General features: G+C 48.8%; 1 protein-coding gene across 1 annotated transcript in view; it reads right to left on the bottom strand.

Moving 5' to 3' along the window:
• Positions 1-441: 441 nt before the first annotated feature.
• LOC143960217 (uncharacterized) overlaps positions 442-18,830 on the bottom strand; it is a 57,673-nt gene continuing 39,284 nt past the window's right edge. Inside the window, exon 8 of the mRNA XM_077468548.1 lies at positions 442-1,110. Within this exon, the coding sequence (XP_077324674.1) occupies positions 710-1,110 (401 nt within the window). The 3' untranslated portion in view covers positions 442-709. The remainder of the gene's footprint in view (positions 1,111-18,830) is intronic.

Here is an 18,830-nt window from a genome sequence, read left to right as displayed (position 1 = left end):
GACATTTTCACTTAGAGGTGTGCTCACTTTTGTTGCCAGCAGTTTAGACATTACTAGCTCTGTGCTGAGTCAGTTTAAGGGTGACAGCAAATTTACACTGTTATACAAGCTGTGCACTCACTACTTTACATTGTAGCAAAATGTAATTTCTTCAGTGTTGTCACATGAAAAGATATAATTAAATATTTACAAAAATGTGAGGGGTGTACTCACTTATGTGAGATACTTTCAATTTCGTTTGGGTACAACATTGCATGACCGAGCAATTACCGGTTAAATTAGCGCAGTTCTAAATTTAAAAAAAATGGCCTTGTCATGAAGGGGGTAAAACCTTCCAGAGATGAAGTGGTTATACGGGCTGAAAAACCTGTGTGTTCTGTGTTTACCTTAGGTCTGATTTTAAAAAAAAAATGGAAAAAGAATTAAAAATGGCACACGATACACATTAGCAATTGTCGTTCATAAACGGTTTCTGACATATCAACATTAAATACACATATACATGAGAAACTTGACAGAAGTATGTGAACGTTTTACAGACTTGTCTTTGATGTTTGTTTTTGGCTTCTTGGCTAGAATAATAAAATTTATTAGAACGGATCAGCAATTGGGAAGAAGTTGGATTAGTCCCCTTTATGACAAGTCTAGTGCTGAAAAAACCTGGAATGGTTCCCAAAGGCGTCCCATATTCAGGGCAAGTTAACATCTCTCAAGAGTGAGTCCTCATGTGTCTGACCATAGAAGACTTGAGGCCAAACATCTTCCCACACTTTGTACACATAAAGCTTTTCTCCCCTGTGTGGACTCTCTGATGTACAATAAGGGAAGACTTCCGGGTGAAACTTTTCCCGCACTCGGCACACAGAAAGCGCTTTCCTCCACACTGAGCTCTGCTGTCCTCATCTGATCCATGAACCCATGTGCTGACTCCTAAGCTGCTATTAGCTGCATGTTTTAATGTGGTCTTCTCTAAAGAGCTTTCAATGTTCTCCATCTTGTCAGAGTTCTCTTTGTTTAATGCTTTAGAAACATAAAAGTCAAGTCCCCAGCCAGCTGAGTAGGGGCATGCAGTCATTTCTCCATTGGTGTATTTCTCAAGGTGTTCACCAGCTACAAGAGAAGAACAAAAACTTATGAAAAATCACAGTAAAGAAGAAAATAGGCTTTTAGTCTAGGTTTACTGAAAAAGTATTTATACGCCTTTAAAATTTTCCACATTTGTCAAGTTACAACCAAAAACATATGTATTTTATTGGGATTTTGTGTGATAGACCAACAGAATATGGCACATAATTGTGAAGTTGAAGGAAAATGATAAAGGGTTTTCACATTTTTTTTACAAATAAATATCTGAAAAGTGTGGTGTGCATTTGTATTCAGCTCCCTGAGACAATACTTTGTAGAACCACCTTGACCTGCGTAGCCCAACAGTCCCCCTCTCAATAATGTCCCATACCAGCCCTTTTATATCTATAATAATGAGACCACACCTTCTCTTTGGAGTAAAATGGCCACAACAGCCTTTTATTAAACATAACCAAAATATTTTACTCCCTCCAAAATATGTATATAAATATATAAATATATATCTACAACTGTAAACAAAACATTTTGAACAACTTTATCAACTCCAGTCTGGTGATCTCTGATGGTAACCCACTTTAACTCCAAAACACCAACCTCACTGCTTTACCTTTTTACCATACCAGGCCTCACGCTGTGACCGCTCAGAGACAACCAATTCCTGCAGTGAAAAACCTCCCAGTATTCCGTCCACCGTTCAGAAATAAACCTGAGGGGCCCATAATACCAATGAGCCCCCCACCCTTTTATATCACCTCTGTTTACCGCCACCGTCAAAGACCACCAGAAATCTCACGCCACAGCCTGAAAGGGTGACCACCTTACCCTTGAGGGCAACCCCACACCCTCAGAGCTTGTTGGATCCCCTCCTGCAAACCCAAAGACCATAGGTCAATCCCGACATCCGTGAGATGAACCCCATCCCTCCTCAGGTACAGACCCTCATTGGACTCCAGCTCCCTGTGTCTGATCACCAGCCCTCCATTCTGAATCACGAATCTCCCCACCACCTTATTCACCCGGATCCTTGTCTTCTGAATGCTGGCCACTGACCTCGCCCATCTCCACTGCGTCCGGGCGACAATATCCGACCACAGCAGGATCGTACTGGGAAACCTAGCACGCAGCTTAAGAAAATCCGCCTTAATGTCAGTCAGCAAATCCCTGACTTTCCGGGCTCCCAGGTCATTCCCCCCAGCATGTAGAACCAACACATCCGGGGGCCCATGCAGCCAAACGAACCTTTCCACCACACTCACCACCCTCTCCCACCGCATTCCTGGTATCCCCAACCAGCGTAATTCCGCTTCGGCCCTGAAAATCCCCAGTTGCCTCCCCGCAGGTCTCATGTCTCCTCTCCAGGCCCCCCAACAAACGTAGGAGTGGCCCACGATCCAAACGAGGCGCGGTGTACCTCCATCTGAAACGAGAAACCAAAACCTGCTGATCCCCGACAAACAAAAAACCCCAAAGAAAAAACACCAACCAATGCCCTTACCTACCCCACGGAGATCCCAACCCTACCCCCGTGGAAAAAACTCCATTAGTCCAGTAACTGTCCCCGTTTTGCATTCCTTTTTAACATCCAACCAGGAATTCCACTAAGGGCAATCCCACTCCCGGGACCGCCCAACCACCAACTGAGGTCGAACGTACGACCGAAACCTACGCGACTCCCAACGACCTATCCTGCGCACCGCCGCCTCATCCAACCCGCACCGGGCCGCTTCCGTGGCCGCCCCGATGCGGAAGGAGTGTGAAGCATATTCCGACCCCACCAAACCACTAAGCGTCAAGCATCGCCGGAAAACCGCCACGAACTGGAATCTGGACAGGAAAGACCCGTCAGCGTGGACAAGGAATGGCCCCGGACTCCCCGGCCTTACCTCACGGTAACTCCGAACCGATTCTACCGGGCAAACCTGTGACCCCGCCAAACTGAACAAGCAAATTTCCACGCCCCTACCCCGTTGGTCCGTCTTCGAACGCCGAAGAGTTATACCCACCTCCGACCCTGTCACCCGCACGTCCTGATCCCACAGCCCCCCCGGAACTTTCTGAGACGGGCTGACCAACTCCCCAATCCGAAAAGCCCCGTAAAAAGCCAACGAAAAGGCCGCCGTGAATAACCAAACCTCGAACGGAGACGTGCAAACCGAGCCCAATTTACCACAAATGGCCACCAAGACCCCAAACGTCACCGGACGTCTCGTGTCCCCCCTCTTCGACTGCTTCCGAAAACCCTTCAGCATCTGACGTATCCAAAAACCCTTCGACCAATCCTCCGACCCCAACAACTTAAAAAGGAATGACAAGCCTGCCATTTTTCGATCGATCGCTGCCGCCGAGCGCCCGCTCTCCACGTTCCGGACCACGAAATAAAGCGCCAGCAGGCGCCAGTCCCCGGCTCCCCCAGCTCCGTCCACCTCTCGCACCAACTCCTGCCATTCCCGCCATACCTTAACGTATGCCGTCCAGGTAGCCCGACTTACAGACCTGCGTATCCAACCCGCGGCGACTCCAAGGGCAGCGCCCAAATCCACCCCGGGCACGGAATCCCGACTGCAGCCGCGCCAGGTGCCAGTTCCCGGAACTTGTCCCACTGGAAACGAGACAGGGAGTCAGCCAAGGAATTCTCCACCCCAGGTATGTGAACAGCATACAGAAAAACATTCAAACGCAGGCACCGAAGGACCAATTGGCGCAACAGTCTGATAACCGGAGGGGATGATGCAGACATGCGATTCACCACCTGCACCACACCCATGTTGTCACAGTTGATGCGCAGCTTCAAATTCCTGCAACTCTCCCCCCACAGCTCCAACGCCAACACAATCGGAAAGAGTTCCAGCAACACTAGGTTGCCCAGGAAACCCGCTTCCTTCCACGAGCGCGGCCAAGGTTCCGCACTCCACCTGCCCTGAAAAAACGCACCATAGCCCGTAGACCCGGCTGCGTCGGTGACCAATTCGACATCGAAGTTGCTCACCGGCCCTGACATCCAAACCACCCTGCCGTTATAGGAGGACAAGAAATCATGCCACACACCCAAATCGTCCCGGTGTTCCTCCGTCAACCGAATGAAGTGCGTAGGCGCCCGCACCCCCGCCGTCGCCGCTGACAGCCGTCGGCAGAACACCCGGCCCATCGGAATGATGCGGCACGCAAAGTTCAGTTTTCCCAGCAAGGACTGCAAGGTCGCCAACTGAACCTTCCGACGGCCCTGAATCTCCCGAATCGCCCGCTGCAAATCCACCAACTTGTCGTCCGGCAACCTGCACTCCATAGCCGCCGAATCTATCACTATACCCAAAAAACTCAACACCCCCACTGGGCCCTCCGTCTTTTTGCCCGCCAATGGCACCCCAAAAACGCCTGCGATGTGCTGCAACGTGGACAAGAGAATCGCACACACAGCGGAGGCCTGGGGGCCGATGCAGAGAAAATCGTCCAAGTAGTGAATGATTGACTCAATGCCAGAAACATCCCGCACCACCCACTCCAGGAACGAGCTAAACTGCTCGAAAACGGAGCACGAAACGGAGCAGCCCATAGGCAAACACTTGTCCACGTAGAACTGCTCCCGCCAGTGACAACCCAACAAGCGAAAACTGTCCGGGTGCACCGGCAGCAACCGGAAAGCCGACTCAATGTCCGCCTTGGCCATGAGCGCTCCCCGGCCGTAACGCCGCACCCACCGGTTAGCCGCGTCGAATGACGTATATGACACCGCGCAGACATCCGGGTCGATGAAGTCATTGACCGAACCCCCCTTCGGAAACGACAAGTGGTGTATAAGCCGAAATTTGTGCGGCTCCTTCTTGGGGACAACCCCCAAAGGAGACACCACCAGCGTGTCCCACGGCTTACCCGCAAACGGCCCCCCCATCCGACCCAGGGCCACTTCCTTCCCCAACTTTTCGTCCACCACCGTAGGGTGCAGCAAGGCCGACCTGAGGTTCCGCGCCAGTGGAGGCGTGTGGAGAGTGAGCATGGTGCTGCCCTGCCCCGTGCTCCCTGCCTGCTCTGATGTTCCCATGTTGACCCTCCCTGGATTACTTGATGCCGTCTAAAATCCCCTAGTACAAAGTGTTTGTATGGTTTCTAGCCTCCTATGCCATATGCGTTTATGCTTGGATATATTTGCTTAATGCCTGACATGCTGATCTGAGCCGTTTTTGGCTTGCTATTTTTTAGTCCGTGCATTGTTATTTTTCTCCTTCCTGGAGAACGGGGGTGCTGCTGCCTGTGCTGGGCTGGCGTAGCGTGAGCCGAGAGTCTCGCTGGGGATCTCGCGAGACTTTGCGCGGCTCCTGGACTCCTGTGACGTTATAGAGCCTCTCCCTTCGTTTTGAATGAGCTTGGCGTGCAGACGGCGCGCAGCGGGCCCGGTATCCATACTAGCTCTCAGCGGTGGGATCCCTGGCGTGTGACCTGTAGGAGAGAGGGGACTCCCGTGTAGAGTTCCCCCCCCCCTGCCGCCCCCCCTCCTCTTTTTGCTGGCTGCCCTCTATCAGATTGAAGGTCAACTGAATAGAAATCCACATTGACAGCGAGGCTTGTCTGAAACCTTGGGGGAGAGTGAGAAAGACCTGGACAACTGGGATGCTCCGCACAGACTGATGGAATGCTGCATGGCTACGGACCCGCAACCAAGATAAGTGGCAATAAATTTGTAACTTCACTGTCTGTTCAATTTCATGGGGAATTGAGAGGTAGTTCTGGATCTCCTGATGCCTTTCCTATAGATATATGGGGCTATGTATTGGCAACTGAGATAAATCCCTCTCTTCCTTTGACCTTAAAATATTATTGAAGTAAATCATCGACTGTTTTGCTCTATCTTGGCTACCTTGGCTATATATAGTGAATATGTGAACATATACATAAGTATAAATATATTACTAATACGGCGATGAGTTTTTGGCTGTGGGGTTGTCTACCGAGAACTGGAGGTCAGGGGTCAATGAGCACGGTCTCCTCTGATGAATGAGGGAGGATTTCTTTTTTACATCAGGATTGTTGCCATAACATTGTGATCCCCCCTCTCCTGAAGGCTCCTTTTTTTTTTTTTTTTTTTACCTGTAAGGCGGGCTATTTACGTGGTCATATAATTTAATTAATTTAATTATGTCAAGAAAAAGATCTCCAGAGGTGCAAACGCCCTCAGAGGGCCAACAAATTACGGGTGCCGCCAAGGAAAAAACTAACCAAATGGCTTCAGCGTCGGCGGCAGCAAAACTGGAGCGTTATGCTCATTCTGGCCCAGTCTCTCCGAGCAAGTCAAGCTCTCAGCAGGCAAATTTACATAATAAAGATATTAAAAACTCTTCGGCCGATAGGAGGAGTCAAGGTCAGCCTGTGGCCAACCCCCCCACTCCAATAGCTACGAAATTAGGGGGCAGTAAGGGAGGGGGTGGAAGCAAACTAGGAATAGTGCCAACAAATCCAGAAACAACTAGCTCCCATTTACCAACGACAGGTAATCTGGATGAAGAACCCACATTAAGAGACATTTTTAATGCAATTAAGGAATGCAAAGATTCGATATCTAATTTTGATGTACAGCTAAGACATATAAAAGAGGAACTGTTGTCTATGAGGCAGGAACTGAATAGGACTATATTAAGAACTACCGAGCTTGAGGAACGCATGGGCACAATAGAAGACGAGCTGAGACCGGTGAGGCAGGAAGTTGAAGCACTTAAGAAAACAGTTACTATACAAGCGGATAAACTCGATGAGATGGAGAACAGAAACCGAAGAAGCAATATTAGAGTGCTAGGCCTTCCCGAACACTGCGAGGGGACTAATTTGATTGGTTTCCTTGAGGGGTGGCTCCGAGAACTTTTTGGGGCCGCAACATTTACCCCGACATTTGCAGTAGAACGGGCACATCGTACCCCGGTAAAATCTCGCCAGGTGGGGGAGCGCCCTAGGCCTATAATGCTTAAGATCCTTAATTACCAGGATAAAGTGTCCCTATTACGAGAGGCTAGAATGAGGGGAGATATCAGATATAAGGGAGCTAGGGTCTCCCTGTACCCTGATTTCTCCCCTGACCTCCAGAAAAGAAGAGCCGAATTCATACCAGTCAAACGAGAAATGGTTAAATTTAAGTTAGAGTATGCGCTCCTATATCCAGCGCGTTTAAGGGTGAATGCATTAGGGAAAACGTTCTTTTTTAATACGCCAGGAGAAGCATCCCAATGGTTAGATGAAACAAAAAAGGATCTATAAATGCACAATGCAGGGTAGCTGGGTGGATTTCAAAGGAACTAGGGGCATATATTTTGGGGGGGTAGGTAGGAATAGGGAGTGTACTTGTTATAATTTGTTATACCCGGTATACTGCACAATGTAGGTGGGGGCTGGGGTTGAGCAATAAGGGTGTGTTGAGTGTAATTAAGCATTTGTAGTGGGGGACAAGAGGTCCCCATGAGTGGGGGTAGATTCTGGGTGAAAGCACCCAGTAGGATTGGTATGGGTGAGTGGTGGGAGTGTCGTGAGAAGGTCACAAGTATACCCCTAGGGGGTAGCCCTATGGGGCGAGGGGGGGGGGGTGGGGGAGGGGGTTTGGTAGAAGGGGAGGAGGGGGAGATGGGATGGGAAGGTGGGGAAAGGGAAGAGTAACAAAAATAATACAAGGATACACAAATTTTGAGATGCACTATTATGTAGAATATAGGATACACATATGTAAAACTAAGGGGAAAAAGGGAGAGAAAGAATTTTTTGGTATTACTATGTTTGTATATCAAAATAATACAAGGATACACAAATTTTGAGATGCACTATTACGTAGAGTATGTAGAATATAGGATACACATATGTAAAACTAAGGGGAAAAAGGGAGAGAGAGAATTTTTTGCTATTATCATGTTTGTACACTTTTCACTCTTTTCTTTTTCTCCTTCCTTTTGCTTTTCTTGGTTTAGACCACCCAATGTGCGGGTTGTTGATTGGCAGGAAAGGGATAGGAAGGGGGAAGGTCTTTTTTGGTGTCAATATACTTATATATTTTTATTTTTATTTTTTTTTTTTTCAATGGTTTTTGAGGAATCTGACCAATTTACAGATCGCTAAGCGGTGATGCAGGCGAAAAGAATTAAGATAGTATCATGGAATGTGCTGGGTCTGGGAGATCCGACCAAAAGGAAAGTGGTTTTGTCAGCTTTAGAGGGCAAAGGACCCGGACTATTGTGTCTTCAGGAGACGCACTTAACAGGTGACACGATTCGGTGTCTGCAAGGTCAGAAATACCAGACCCAGTTCCATTCCGTATTTTCAACCTATGCAAGAGGGGTTAGTATTCTTGTCGATAGGGCGGTTCGGTTTCTTTGCCATAATAGTTGTATAGATGCAAAGGGTAGATATGTTTTTTTATACTGCCAAATTGAGAATAATCCCTACGTGATAGCCAACATATATAACCCTCCTCCATTTAAACTAGAGATTTTATATGAGTTATTATCCTTTGTAATAGATAAACCTGGTATCCCTGTGATAGTAGTAGGGGACTTTAATGAAGTGTTGGATAAATCTATGGACAGGTTCCCAATCGTAAATACACCAATAGTGAAAGATTCCACGAGGTTAGCCCGCTTCTTAAGTGAGGCAGGTTTATACGATGCATGGCGCACTCGGTATCCGAGGGAGCGACAATACTCTTGTTACTCAGCTTCCTTCTCTACACTATCGAGACTCGATATGGCTCTGTTAAATAGTAGTGCGATGCCGCGAGTGGATGAGATAGAATATGGTCCAAGAAGTATCTCGGACCACTCCCCCCTAATACTGACACTTTGTGTTGGTAAGAAACAATACTCTGGCCAATGGAAAATCGACCCTGTTTGGCTGGAATTAATGAAAGATACGGACCGGGTGACAACTGACCTAAAGGAGTTTATTAATATTAATGTAGGTACAGCGCCAGTAGGAGTTGTTTGGGATTCTTTAAAAGCCTTTTTAAGAGGTCTTTTTATCCAATCAACTGCTAGGAACAGGGCCGAATTGAAAAAACAGGAAGAGGAAGTTATTAAGGCGGTGCTAGAGACAGAAAGACAGTATACTATAAACCCGAACCCTACTACCCAGAAGGCTTGGCTTGATAAACAGCAAGAATTCAAGATAATTACTAGGCGTAAGATGGAAAATAGATGTATACTGCAGAAACAAGCAAACTTTGGGGAGGGAGAGAGAGTGGGACGAATGCTGTCCCTGCTGATCAAAGCAAATACGGCCCCTCCAGCGATATTGCCGATTAGGACCCCAGAGGGGGAGACTACGTCTGAAACATCCACTATTAATAATGTATTTTATCGCTATTACAGTTCACTATATAAGTCCCAAGGGGGGAGTGAAGGGGGAGCTATAGCTGCTTTTCTGGGGAATTTGAATATGCCAACAGTAACAGTAGAAGATCTAGCAGTAATGGAGGCCCCGATTACTATTGAGGAACTCCAAAGTGCGGTGGCAGGGATGACTAACTTAAAAGCACCAGGACCTGATGGTTTGGCAATCGAGGTCTACAAGAGATATGGAGAGGTCCTGTTGCCACAACTGCTGGAGACATTGAGGCATTCCTTCGAGTGTGGAGCTCTGCCCTCTTCGATGTTGGAAGCCACAATAGTGGTTATTCCTAAAGAGGACAAAGACTCTATGGACCCGGCCTCATATCGCCCGATCTCGTTGCTGGGGTCGGACGTAAAAATTCTAGCAAAAGTGCTTGCAACACGTTTAAAAAGAAGTGTCCAAAAGCTCATTCATTCCGATCAGTCGGGTTTTATCCCGAATAGATCTACTAGTGTCAACATACGTAGACTTTTTTTGAATACACAGGTTTTGGTGGACAATGGGGGCTCCAGAGCAGTTTTGACTCTGGATGCAGCCAAAGCATTCGACAGTCTCGAATGGGCATACCTATTTAATGTGCTTACTAGATTTGGGTTTGGACCAAAATTTATTAAATGGATAAAACTGTTATATACGGATCCAAGAGCGAAAATTAAAATTAATAATGAGCTTTCTGAAACATTTCTGTTGGAACGAGGCACGAGGCAGGGGTGCCCCCTCTCCCCCCTATTGTTTGTTATGGCGGTGGAGCCGCTAGCTATCGCCATTAGGGCCAGTCCTGATATACAGGCATTTAGAAGAGGACAGGTAGAGGAAAAAATGGCATTGTTTGCCGATGATATTTTACTTTTCCTAGGGGATGCTCAAGCCTCACTGAAAGTGGTAATGAAGATGATCAGAGAATTTGGTTATATATCAGGATTAACCATCAAGTGGGATAAATCGGCTATACTACCACTGGAAAGCGGGTATATTTGTGCTCCCCAGGACATCGGGAACTTGAAACAAGTCGAGAAGTTTAAATATCTGGGGGTGTGGATTACTAGGGATGTAAACTCTTATTTAGATGATAATCTATCCCCCCTTCTAGTAAAGTTAAAACAAAAGGCTGATATTTGGAGTCGACTCCCCCTTTCAATGGCCGGCCGCTGCAACTTGATCAAGATGGTATGGCTTCCTCAAATCTTGTATGTCCTCCATAATTCACCTTTATGGATCGGGGAAAAATGGTTCAAGAAAATAGAATCTCTATTTAGATCCTGTATATGGAAAAAGGGTCCACCGAGGATTAGTTTGCGAACTTTGCAGCTGCCGCTGGAAGAAGGGGGGTTGGCGATTCCACATCCCAGACTTTACTACCTAGCGGCTCAACTGCAACACTTAGCTGGAGCAATAACAAAAAATTAAGCCAATCCCTGCCATAGGCTATTAATGTTAGGGTGCCCACATAACACGCTTATGGAAGCGCTTGAAGCAAATTCGTTTAATATGCGTTGCCCAACGATTACCCAGATTGTTAAAATCTGGAAAACAGCTAAGGCCCTGTTGGGATACCAACAGGTATCCGTGTTGGCTCCCTTATGGGACAATAGGAACCTAGATGAGCTATTTAAAGTGGAAAAAAGTAAGGAGTGGGTAAACCAAGGGATAGATAAACTAGCGCAATTGCTCCAGGATTCGGATATCAGATCATTTGCGGACTTAAGGTCTGAATTTTCTATATCGAATCATTCGCTTTATAAATATTTTCAGGTCAGACACGCAATCCAGGCCCAATTTAGATCACAGGAGATACAGTTGATTGAGATCCCGGTGTTATCTCAAATTATGTCCAGGGACACGCTCAAAGGATTGATTTCATTCCTATATAACAGGCTGGGAGATAAATTGCTAGACCGAAGCGGTATGATTAAAAGTAAAGGGAAATGGGAGAGAGATGTGGGTCCGTTGTCCATACCGGACTGGGACTGGATAATGGAACAGGGAACCAAGGTCTCTATTTCTCCGGCACAGAAAGCCTCTCAACTTTTTTTTTTCCACCAGGCATATTATACGCCTAGGAAAATGTTTAAAATGGGATGGAGGGATAATGATCAGTGCCCCAGATGTGGTCGGGTTGGGGATTTCATTCATATGTTTTGGAGGTGTCCGAAACTGTTCAGATACTGGACACAAGTTATAGACCATGTGAATGAAATATTTGGGTTGACATTAGAGGCAACAGTGAGGACCTGCTTGTTGGCTATACCGGAGGGATATAAAATCCCTAAAAATATATTTGAACCAGTTACTAGATGCCTGTTTCAGGCAAGGAAATTAATCGCCCAGAATTGGCAGGCATGCTCTAGTCCACTATCAGATATATGGTTGGATAATATAAGGAAAACTATTGGTAATGAAAGGGTTTTCTTTATTAAGCAGGGTAACGGTAAGAAATTTAAAAAGATATGGGGTTCTGGATTGGGAAGATTGGGGATTCCCCTATAAAGTATTGTGAACAGGCGTCTCTTAGCCTATATAGCTCCTTTATTTATTTGTACTAGGCATCCTTTGCTAGATGTGTCTTCTAATAGATTGGGGATAGGAGGGGGGGAGGGGGGGTGGGTGGAGGGGAGGAGTAGGGAGAGAAAAAATTTGTATTAGATACGGAATACCAGGATAATAGATACTGGCATGGTGTGTAGCCCATAAATACTAGGGGAGTTTTTATTACTTTTGTACTTCAATTAAATGTTACAAAATCCTTAGGTGATTATACTAAGCTTAAAATTTGAATAACTAAATATGCTACGATGATGTGGAATGGAAAATGAGACACGAGTGAGCGATAAGCTGAACCTAGTCTCTGGTATAGAAACACTGATGTGGCAAAAAAAAAAAAAAAAAAAAAAAGAGAAAAAAAAAAAAAAAAAAAGAGGTTCCGCGCCACCGGCGGCACCACCTTCAAGTCACAGGGTATCCGGAAACCATCCCGGAACCCCTCGGCCAGCAGGCGCGCTGCCACCCTATCTAGATACCTATTTAGGAAAGGAAGCATCCTTTCCACCCTCACCGGCGTCTTCCCTCTTGTTAGCAGCGTCGCCGGGACGCTTTCCCTTTTTAAAGCAGCGAGACAAGGCGTGAGCCCCCCCGCATCCGGAACACCTCGTGCTTGAACCGGCACGCACTTCCAAACTTGCAGGCGCCCTCGTTAAAAGACCAGCACACCCCCCACTTCTTTCCGGCCGACAGTCCTGAGGAGGGTGTACCCCCGGCCCCCCCCCTGAAAAAACGGAGGCGGGGCCCGGGCGGAGGACATCAGCCTCATCCAGAGGCTGATGTCCTTGTGATCCCACCGCAACTCCTGACGCACCGCCTTCCGCTGCCGGAACTGTTCGTCGTACCGGAGCCATGCCACCCCCCCGTACACCCGGTGCGCCTCCCCAATGGCGTCCATATAGCAAAACAACGCCGAGCAGTGTTCGGGGTTCTTTTCGCCAATGACGCTCGCCAAAATCGTGAACGCCTGCAACCAATTCGCAAACGTCCGCGGTATCAGCCTATAATGCCTCTTCTCCTCATCATCTTTTTTCGTGTCATTGGGCTTGACCCGATCCAAATTGAATTTTTCCAACGGGAGCAGCGAGAATATCTCCACATACTCACCTTTGGCAATTTTTTCCCGGACCTCCGGCTTCAGGTGCGCCGCGAGCGATCCCTCGAAGCAGACATACACCTCACATCGCGCCGCATCCCCAATCCGAACCACATCAGTCCGGCCGGGCGTTGCGGCCGCCTCCTCCCCACCGGGCCCCCCGCTCGCTACCAGCACCGCCGTAGCGGACGACGGGGGTTCCCCACCCGCAGCCAGCGGAACCCCCGCCGCCCCAGTGACCGTACCAGCCCCCCAAGGCGCCGTCAGGGCAGGAGATCCCCCACCCCCCCCAAACCTGTCCACCAACGCCCGCAACCCCTCCAACAGACCCTGCAGAGGCGGCGCGGGCCCCGGGTCCACCCGACCCGACCCCGCCACCTTCACCCCACCCAGCGGCGCCGGAGGCGCCGCTGAACCAGCCGCCCCCTGCACAGCCCCCAGCAACCCCTGCAAAACATCAGAAAAAACAGTAGGTACTGACTTACCGGGCCGACCAGGAACACGTCCCACAGCCGCGTTGCCGCTCTCCACCGCCGGATCCACCACTTCGTCTTCAGCGGACAGTTCTCCCTCCGGCCGGTCTTCCTCCTCCCCTCCTCCCCACTCCCAGAGGCCGCAGCAAACAGGTGGCTGGGAAGATCCGTCCCCACAGGGGCCTTGCTCCCCGACTGGCGTAGCGAACCAGACCTGGGGTGCCCCCCCGCACCACCCCTGGGCGTCAGTCCTCCATTTTGTCCCTCAAGCATGCCTGCATTCGCCCGGCGCCCCCCACCCACCGCCTGTGCCTTCCGGTAGGCCGAATCCGGTCGTTTTCCAGTCCCCTCCGCACCGCTGGCTGTCCCCCTGCTCGTGCGGGGCCCCCCGCAGGGGTCCCCCATGCGAACGGTTGCCGGGCTGGACGGCGGGGAGCCGGCGCCATCGCGGCTCGTGGCCCCGCCCCCCGGGGTAGGCCGGCGGCGTGCCGACAGCCCAAGGCCCAGAGTGTCCTGCTGTCTCCGTTTGGCGGGGGGGGACCGACCTGTCCTCCCCGGGCTCCGCCGATCACGAGGTGGCCGAGGGGCGGGGCCCGGCGAGAAGCGCGCCGGAGGCCGAGACCTCCGGGCCCGCAGCACCGGCTCCCCGCTACTCGTTCCTGCATCAGTCTCACCCATCCAGCGCTCCACCTGTTCGGTCAGCCACCCCGAACCCCGCACCTCCGCCTGAGCCCGTAGCCGCTCCAACACGTGGTCGATCGCCGCCATCTTGCCTAGGAGGAGCAGCGAAGAAAAGCTGCCTCCTCTGATATCTTTCACTCGAGACTGGTCCAGTTCCGGCTCCACCCCTTTTAAATATGGCTCCTCCCCCTTGTCCAATTCTCCTCCTCCACCTATCCTGTTCCTGTGTTTGGGTGTCTCCAGGCATCCGGTCATGCCCGCCCCTCCATTACCCCTCCCCTTCAGTTCGTATCATTCCGGGCTCCCCTTCTCTGCAAGTCTTTTTGGGGATGTCTCTACCTATTTTTTATATCTAGAGAGAGAAATTTTTGCCCATTCTTCTTTGCAAAATAGCTCAAGCTATGTCAGATTGGATAGAAAGTTCAATTTCGGTCTCATCTGAACAGAGCACCTTCTTCCATGTTTGCTGTGTCTCCCACATGGCTTCTCGCAAAGTGCAAGCAAGACTTCTTATGGCTTTCTCCTTGCCACTCTTCCATAAAGGCCAGATTTGTGGAGTGCACAACTAATAGTTGTCCTGTGGACACATTCTCCCACCTGAGCTGTGGATCTCTGCAGCTACTCCAGAGTTACCATGGGCTTCTTGGCTGCTTCTCTGATTAATGTTCCCCTTGCCCAGCCTGTCAGTTTAGGTGGACGGTCATGTCTTGGTAGGTTTGCAGTTGTGCCATACTCTTTCCATTTTCAGATGATTGATTGAACAGTGCTTTGTGAGTTGTTCAACTTTATCCCTGACCTGTCTGGTGTGCTCCTTGGCCTTCATGTTACTGTTTGTTCACCAAGGTTCTCTAATGCCACGTACACACGATCAGAATTTTGGTCCGAAAAAAGCTCCGATGGTTTTCCCAACGGGATTTCGCTCAAGCTGTCTTGCATACACACGGTCACACCAAATTCCGACCGTCAAGAATGCAGTGACGTACAACGCGTACAACGGGACTAGAAAAAGGACGTTCAATACCCAGTAGCCAATAGCTTCCATCTCATAGTTGAATCTGAGCATGCGTGAGTTTTTGTGCGTCTGAATTGCATACACACAATCGGAATTTCCAATAGAAAGTTTTTCCGTCTGAAAAATTGAGAACGTGCTCTCAAATTTTTGCTGGCCAGCTAAATTCCGATGGAGCAAACACACGCTCGCATTTTCCGATGAAAAGCTCTTGTCGGTCTTTTGCTGGCCGAAATTCCCATTGTGTGTACACGGCATAACAAACCTCTTAGCCCTTGTACACGCGGTCGGAGATTCCGACGGAATGTGTCCTATCGGACCGTTTTGTCGGATATTCCGACTGTGTGTGTCTCCATCGGACTGTTTCCGTCGGAATATCCGACGGATCAACTTTTCCAACTTGCCGGTAAAATTTTCTGACAAAATGCTCCGATCGGACTTACTCCAATCATGTGTAGCCTACTCCAACGGAAAAAGTACCACGCATGCTCAGATCAAATTCCTAGACCAAAGGTATTGGCTACTAGCCTGAACATAGTCCCGTCGTAACAAAATAACGTCATCACGTTATGTACAATCGGATTTTCCGACAACTTTGTCCGACCGTGTGTATGCAACATCACTTCCGGAATTAATGGTTGTCGGAATCTCTGACCGTGTGTACAAGGGCTAAGAGATTCACAGAACAGCTGTATTTATACTGAGAATAAATTACACACAGGTGGACTCCATTTACTAATTAGGTGACTGCTGAAGCCAGTCGGTTCCACTAGATTTTAGTTAGGGATATCAGAGTAAAGGGGGCTGAATACAAATGCACACCACACTTTTCACATATTTATTTGTAAAAAAAAAAAAAAAAAAAATTGAAAACCATTTGTCATTTTCCTTCCACTTTACAATTATGTGACACTGAGTGTTGATCTATAACATACAATCCCTGTGAAACATGACAAAATGTGGAAAATTTCAAGGGGTGTGAATACTTTTTCACTGTACATGTGTGCGGGTGTGGTGCGACTCACATTTGCATGGGTACAGCAGCACATTCATGTGAGTAGACCTGTGCTTCCTGCAGGGTAAAAGTCCCTTTTGTAATGCAGCCACGTGATACTGCATGGTGTTTTTAAATCATGTGGTGTTAAACACCCAGAAACACACTGCATTTTCTGATGTGTGAGAGTGTCTTTAAGACATGTTGCTGCAAAACAGTAGCGCGTTTGGCTGCGGTCGTGGGAGCGTGTTCAATGTACATGCATTCCTGCACACCGTGAACCTAGTCTTATTACCGCTAAGGGTCTAAAGCAGAACTCTGGGCTAAAACCTCTTTACATGTCCTTGTTGCTGATTTCCTGCCTTAACTGAATATGTCATCCATCTTCTGGTTCACTCAGTAGTTGCTCTGAAATAGCCTATTTATTTTCAGATCAAACTGTTAATTCCCTTTGTTTTACAGTTTGTAATACCAGTGGCTGCATTGCCTCCTATTCTCCCAGCCACTGTGTGGCACATCCCTCCTGTAGTTCTTTCTCTAGGAAGCAGTGAAGTAATTCAGCCCTACTTGCAGTGGTGGGTGGACCGAGACCCTCAGTGCATTCAACATGTACAGGCCTAGTGTACCCACCCACATTCAATACAATTCCCTGTGGTTGATGGGAACTGTAGTTTCCTTTTATTGCAGAGGATATGATGTAATCCCTGTTAGACCTCCTCCTTGGCAGAGCAGATACTGTTATCCTTTGAATTACAGAGATAAGGTCATGAAAATTCAATTAGACGTTCCCCCTAAATGGTAAAGATTTTAAAAATTGTATTAAAGCGGATTTCCACCCAAAAGTGGAACTTCCGCTCGTTGTGCTCCTCTCCGCCTCTGGTGTCACAATTGGCACCTTTCGGGGAGAAGGGGGGACAGGATACCTGTCTAATACAGGTATCCTAGTTCCACTTCCGGGAGCCTCAGCCGTGGGTATTGATGGCACCGCCCGGCTCCCTCCACCTTCCCCGGCCACAAGGCCAGCAGGAGAGAGGAGCGGAGCCTCACGCATGCACAGTAGGGTTCCTGGCGTAACCCCGTAAGGCTTCACTGCTGGGATCCCTTACTCGCAATGAAGGCGGCATGCACCCAACAGTTGACGGACACATCTGCAGGACAGGAAAGTGTCCAATTATTAAAAGTCAGCAGCTGCAGTATGTGTAGCTGCTGGCTTTTAATTTTTTCAGCGGTGGGTGGACCTCCGCTTTAACTCCTTAGTGCAGTGGTTCTCAACCTTCTAATGCCGTGACCCCTTGATAAAATTTCCAAAGTTGTGGGGACCCCAACAGTAAAATTATTTTTGTAGCGTGGGTTGTCAGAACGTAAGGCAAGACAAGTAATTTGTACCCCTAACCCACGCACATTTAGCGCTCCCCAAGTCCCTTCCACTCATACAGTATTAAAACCCCTTATGGTACATTTTAGGATGTACCACTCTTTCTCTTTGTTCTCCTTCCTTTCCCTTTTATCTCTTTCTATCCTAATTTCTTGTTTTCTTTCCCCATTCCTCTCTCTAGCTGTCTTTCTTGTTCTTTCTCTTATTCTTTTTCTCCCTTTTTCTTTGTTCCTCCCACACTTTTCCTCTCCCTTCTAGAGTACTCTGATGGACCGCGACAGGTACTCGGGTACCCTGATGGACCGCGACAGGTACTCGGGTACCCTGATGGACCGTGACAGGTACTCGGGTACCCTGATGGACCGTGACAGGTACTCGGGTACTCTGATGGACCGTGACAGGTACTCGGGTACTCTGATGGACCGTGACAGGTACTCGGGTACTCTGATGGGCTGTGACAGGTACTCTGGTGGACTGTGATTGACAAGTACTATGAGGGGTGCTGATAGGTCCTCTTTATTGGGGGGGGGGGGGGGGGCAATCAGTGTGATTGGTGTACACTGTAGGCGGTAACGAGATGTTACCGCAATCTCCTCCTCACACACGATCGGTGTGTGAGGAGGAGAAGCCGGTAACATCTCGTTACCGCGGTTTGCTTACATTTTAGTGATCGGCTGTGAAAGGATCACAGCCGATCACGTGGGTAAACAGCCGGCCAATGGCTGTTTACCAGCGTCGGTGACGAGCAGTGTTCCCGGGGAACACACCGCCACCGACGTGCACGAGCAGCGCGGTTGCGCGCATGTGCCGTGCACAGTGGGGGTGTGACCAGCCTTGACTTCATCACGGCCGATCACGTGGTAAACAGCCATAACCAATGGCTGTTCACCCCCTTCGGTGGTGAGCGGTGTCTCTGTGACACGCCGCCACCGAAGAAACAGGGATGCGCGCACATGTTTGCGCCCATTCCCTGTTTAAACGGGAGGCTATCATATGACGGCCTCCCGCCACAACAGGTGCGCCGCCTGGCCGTCATTTGACTGCCGGCCGTCAGAAAGTGGTTAAGTATGTCCCAATCATGGCAGCCATCATGCGGGTCTGGCTAATTAAAAGGAGCGCGATAATAGAAAGCAACACTGCTGCTTCATAGATTGATGTAAGGCAGTGATGCCATTTCAAAACAATACAACTTGTCCAAAATTATATTTTTGAAACCAATTTAGCTC

The sequence above is a fragment of the Lithobates pipiens genome, unplaced genomic scaffold, assembly GCF_037356315.1.
Source record: "Lithobates pipiens isolate NorthernLeopardFrog02 unplaced genomic scaffold, aLitPip1_a1.2 Scaffold_8, whole genome shotgun sequence".
In the NCBI taxonomy this organism is placed as follows: domain Eukaryota; kingdom Metazoa; phylum Chordata; class Amphibia; order Anura; family Ranidae; genus Lithobates; species Lithobates pipiens.
This window is presented reverse-complemented; position numbering and strand designations above follow the sequence as displayed.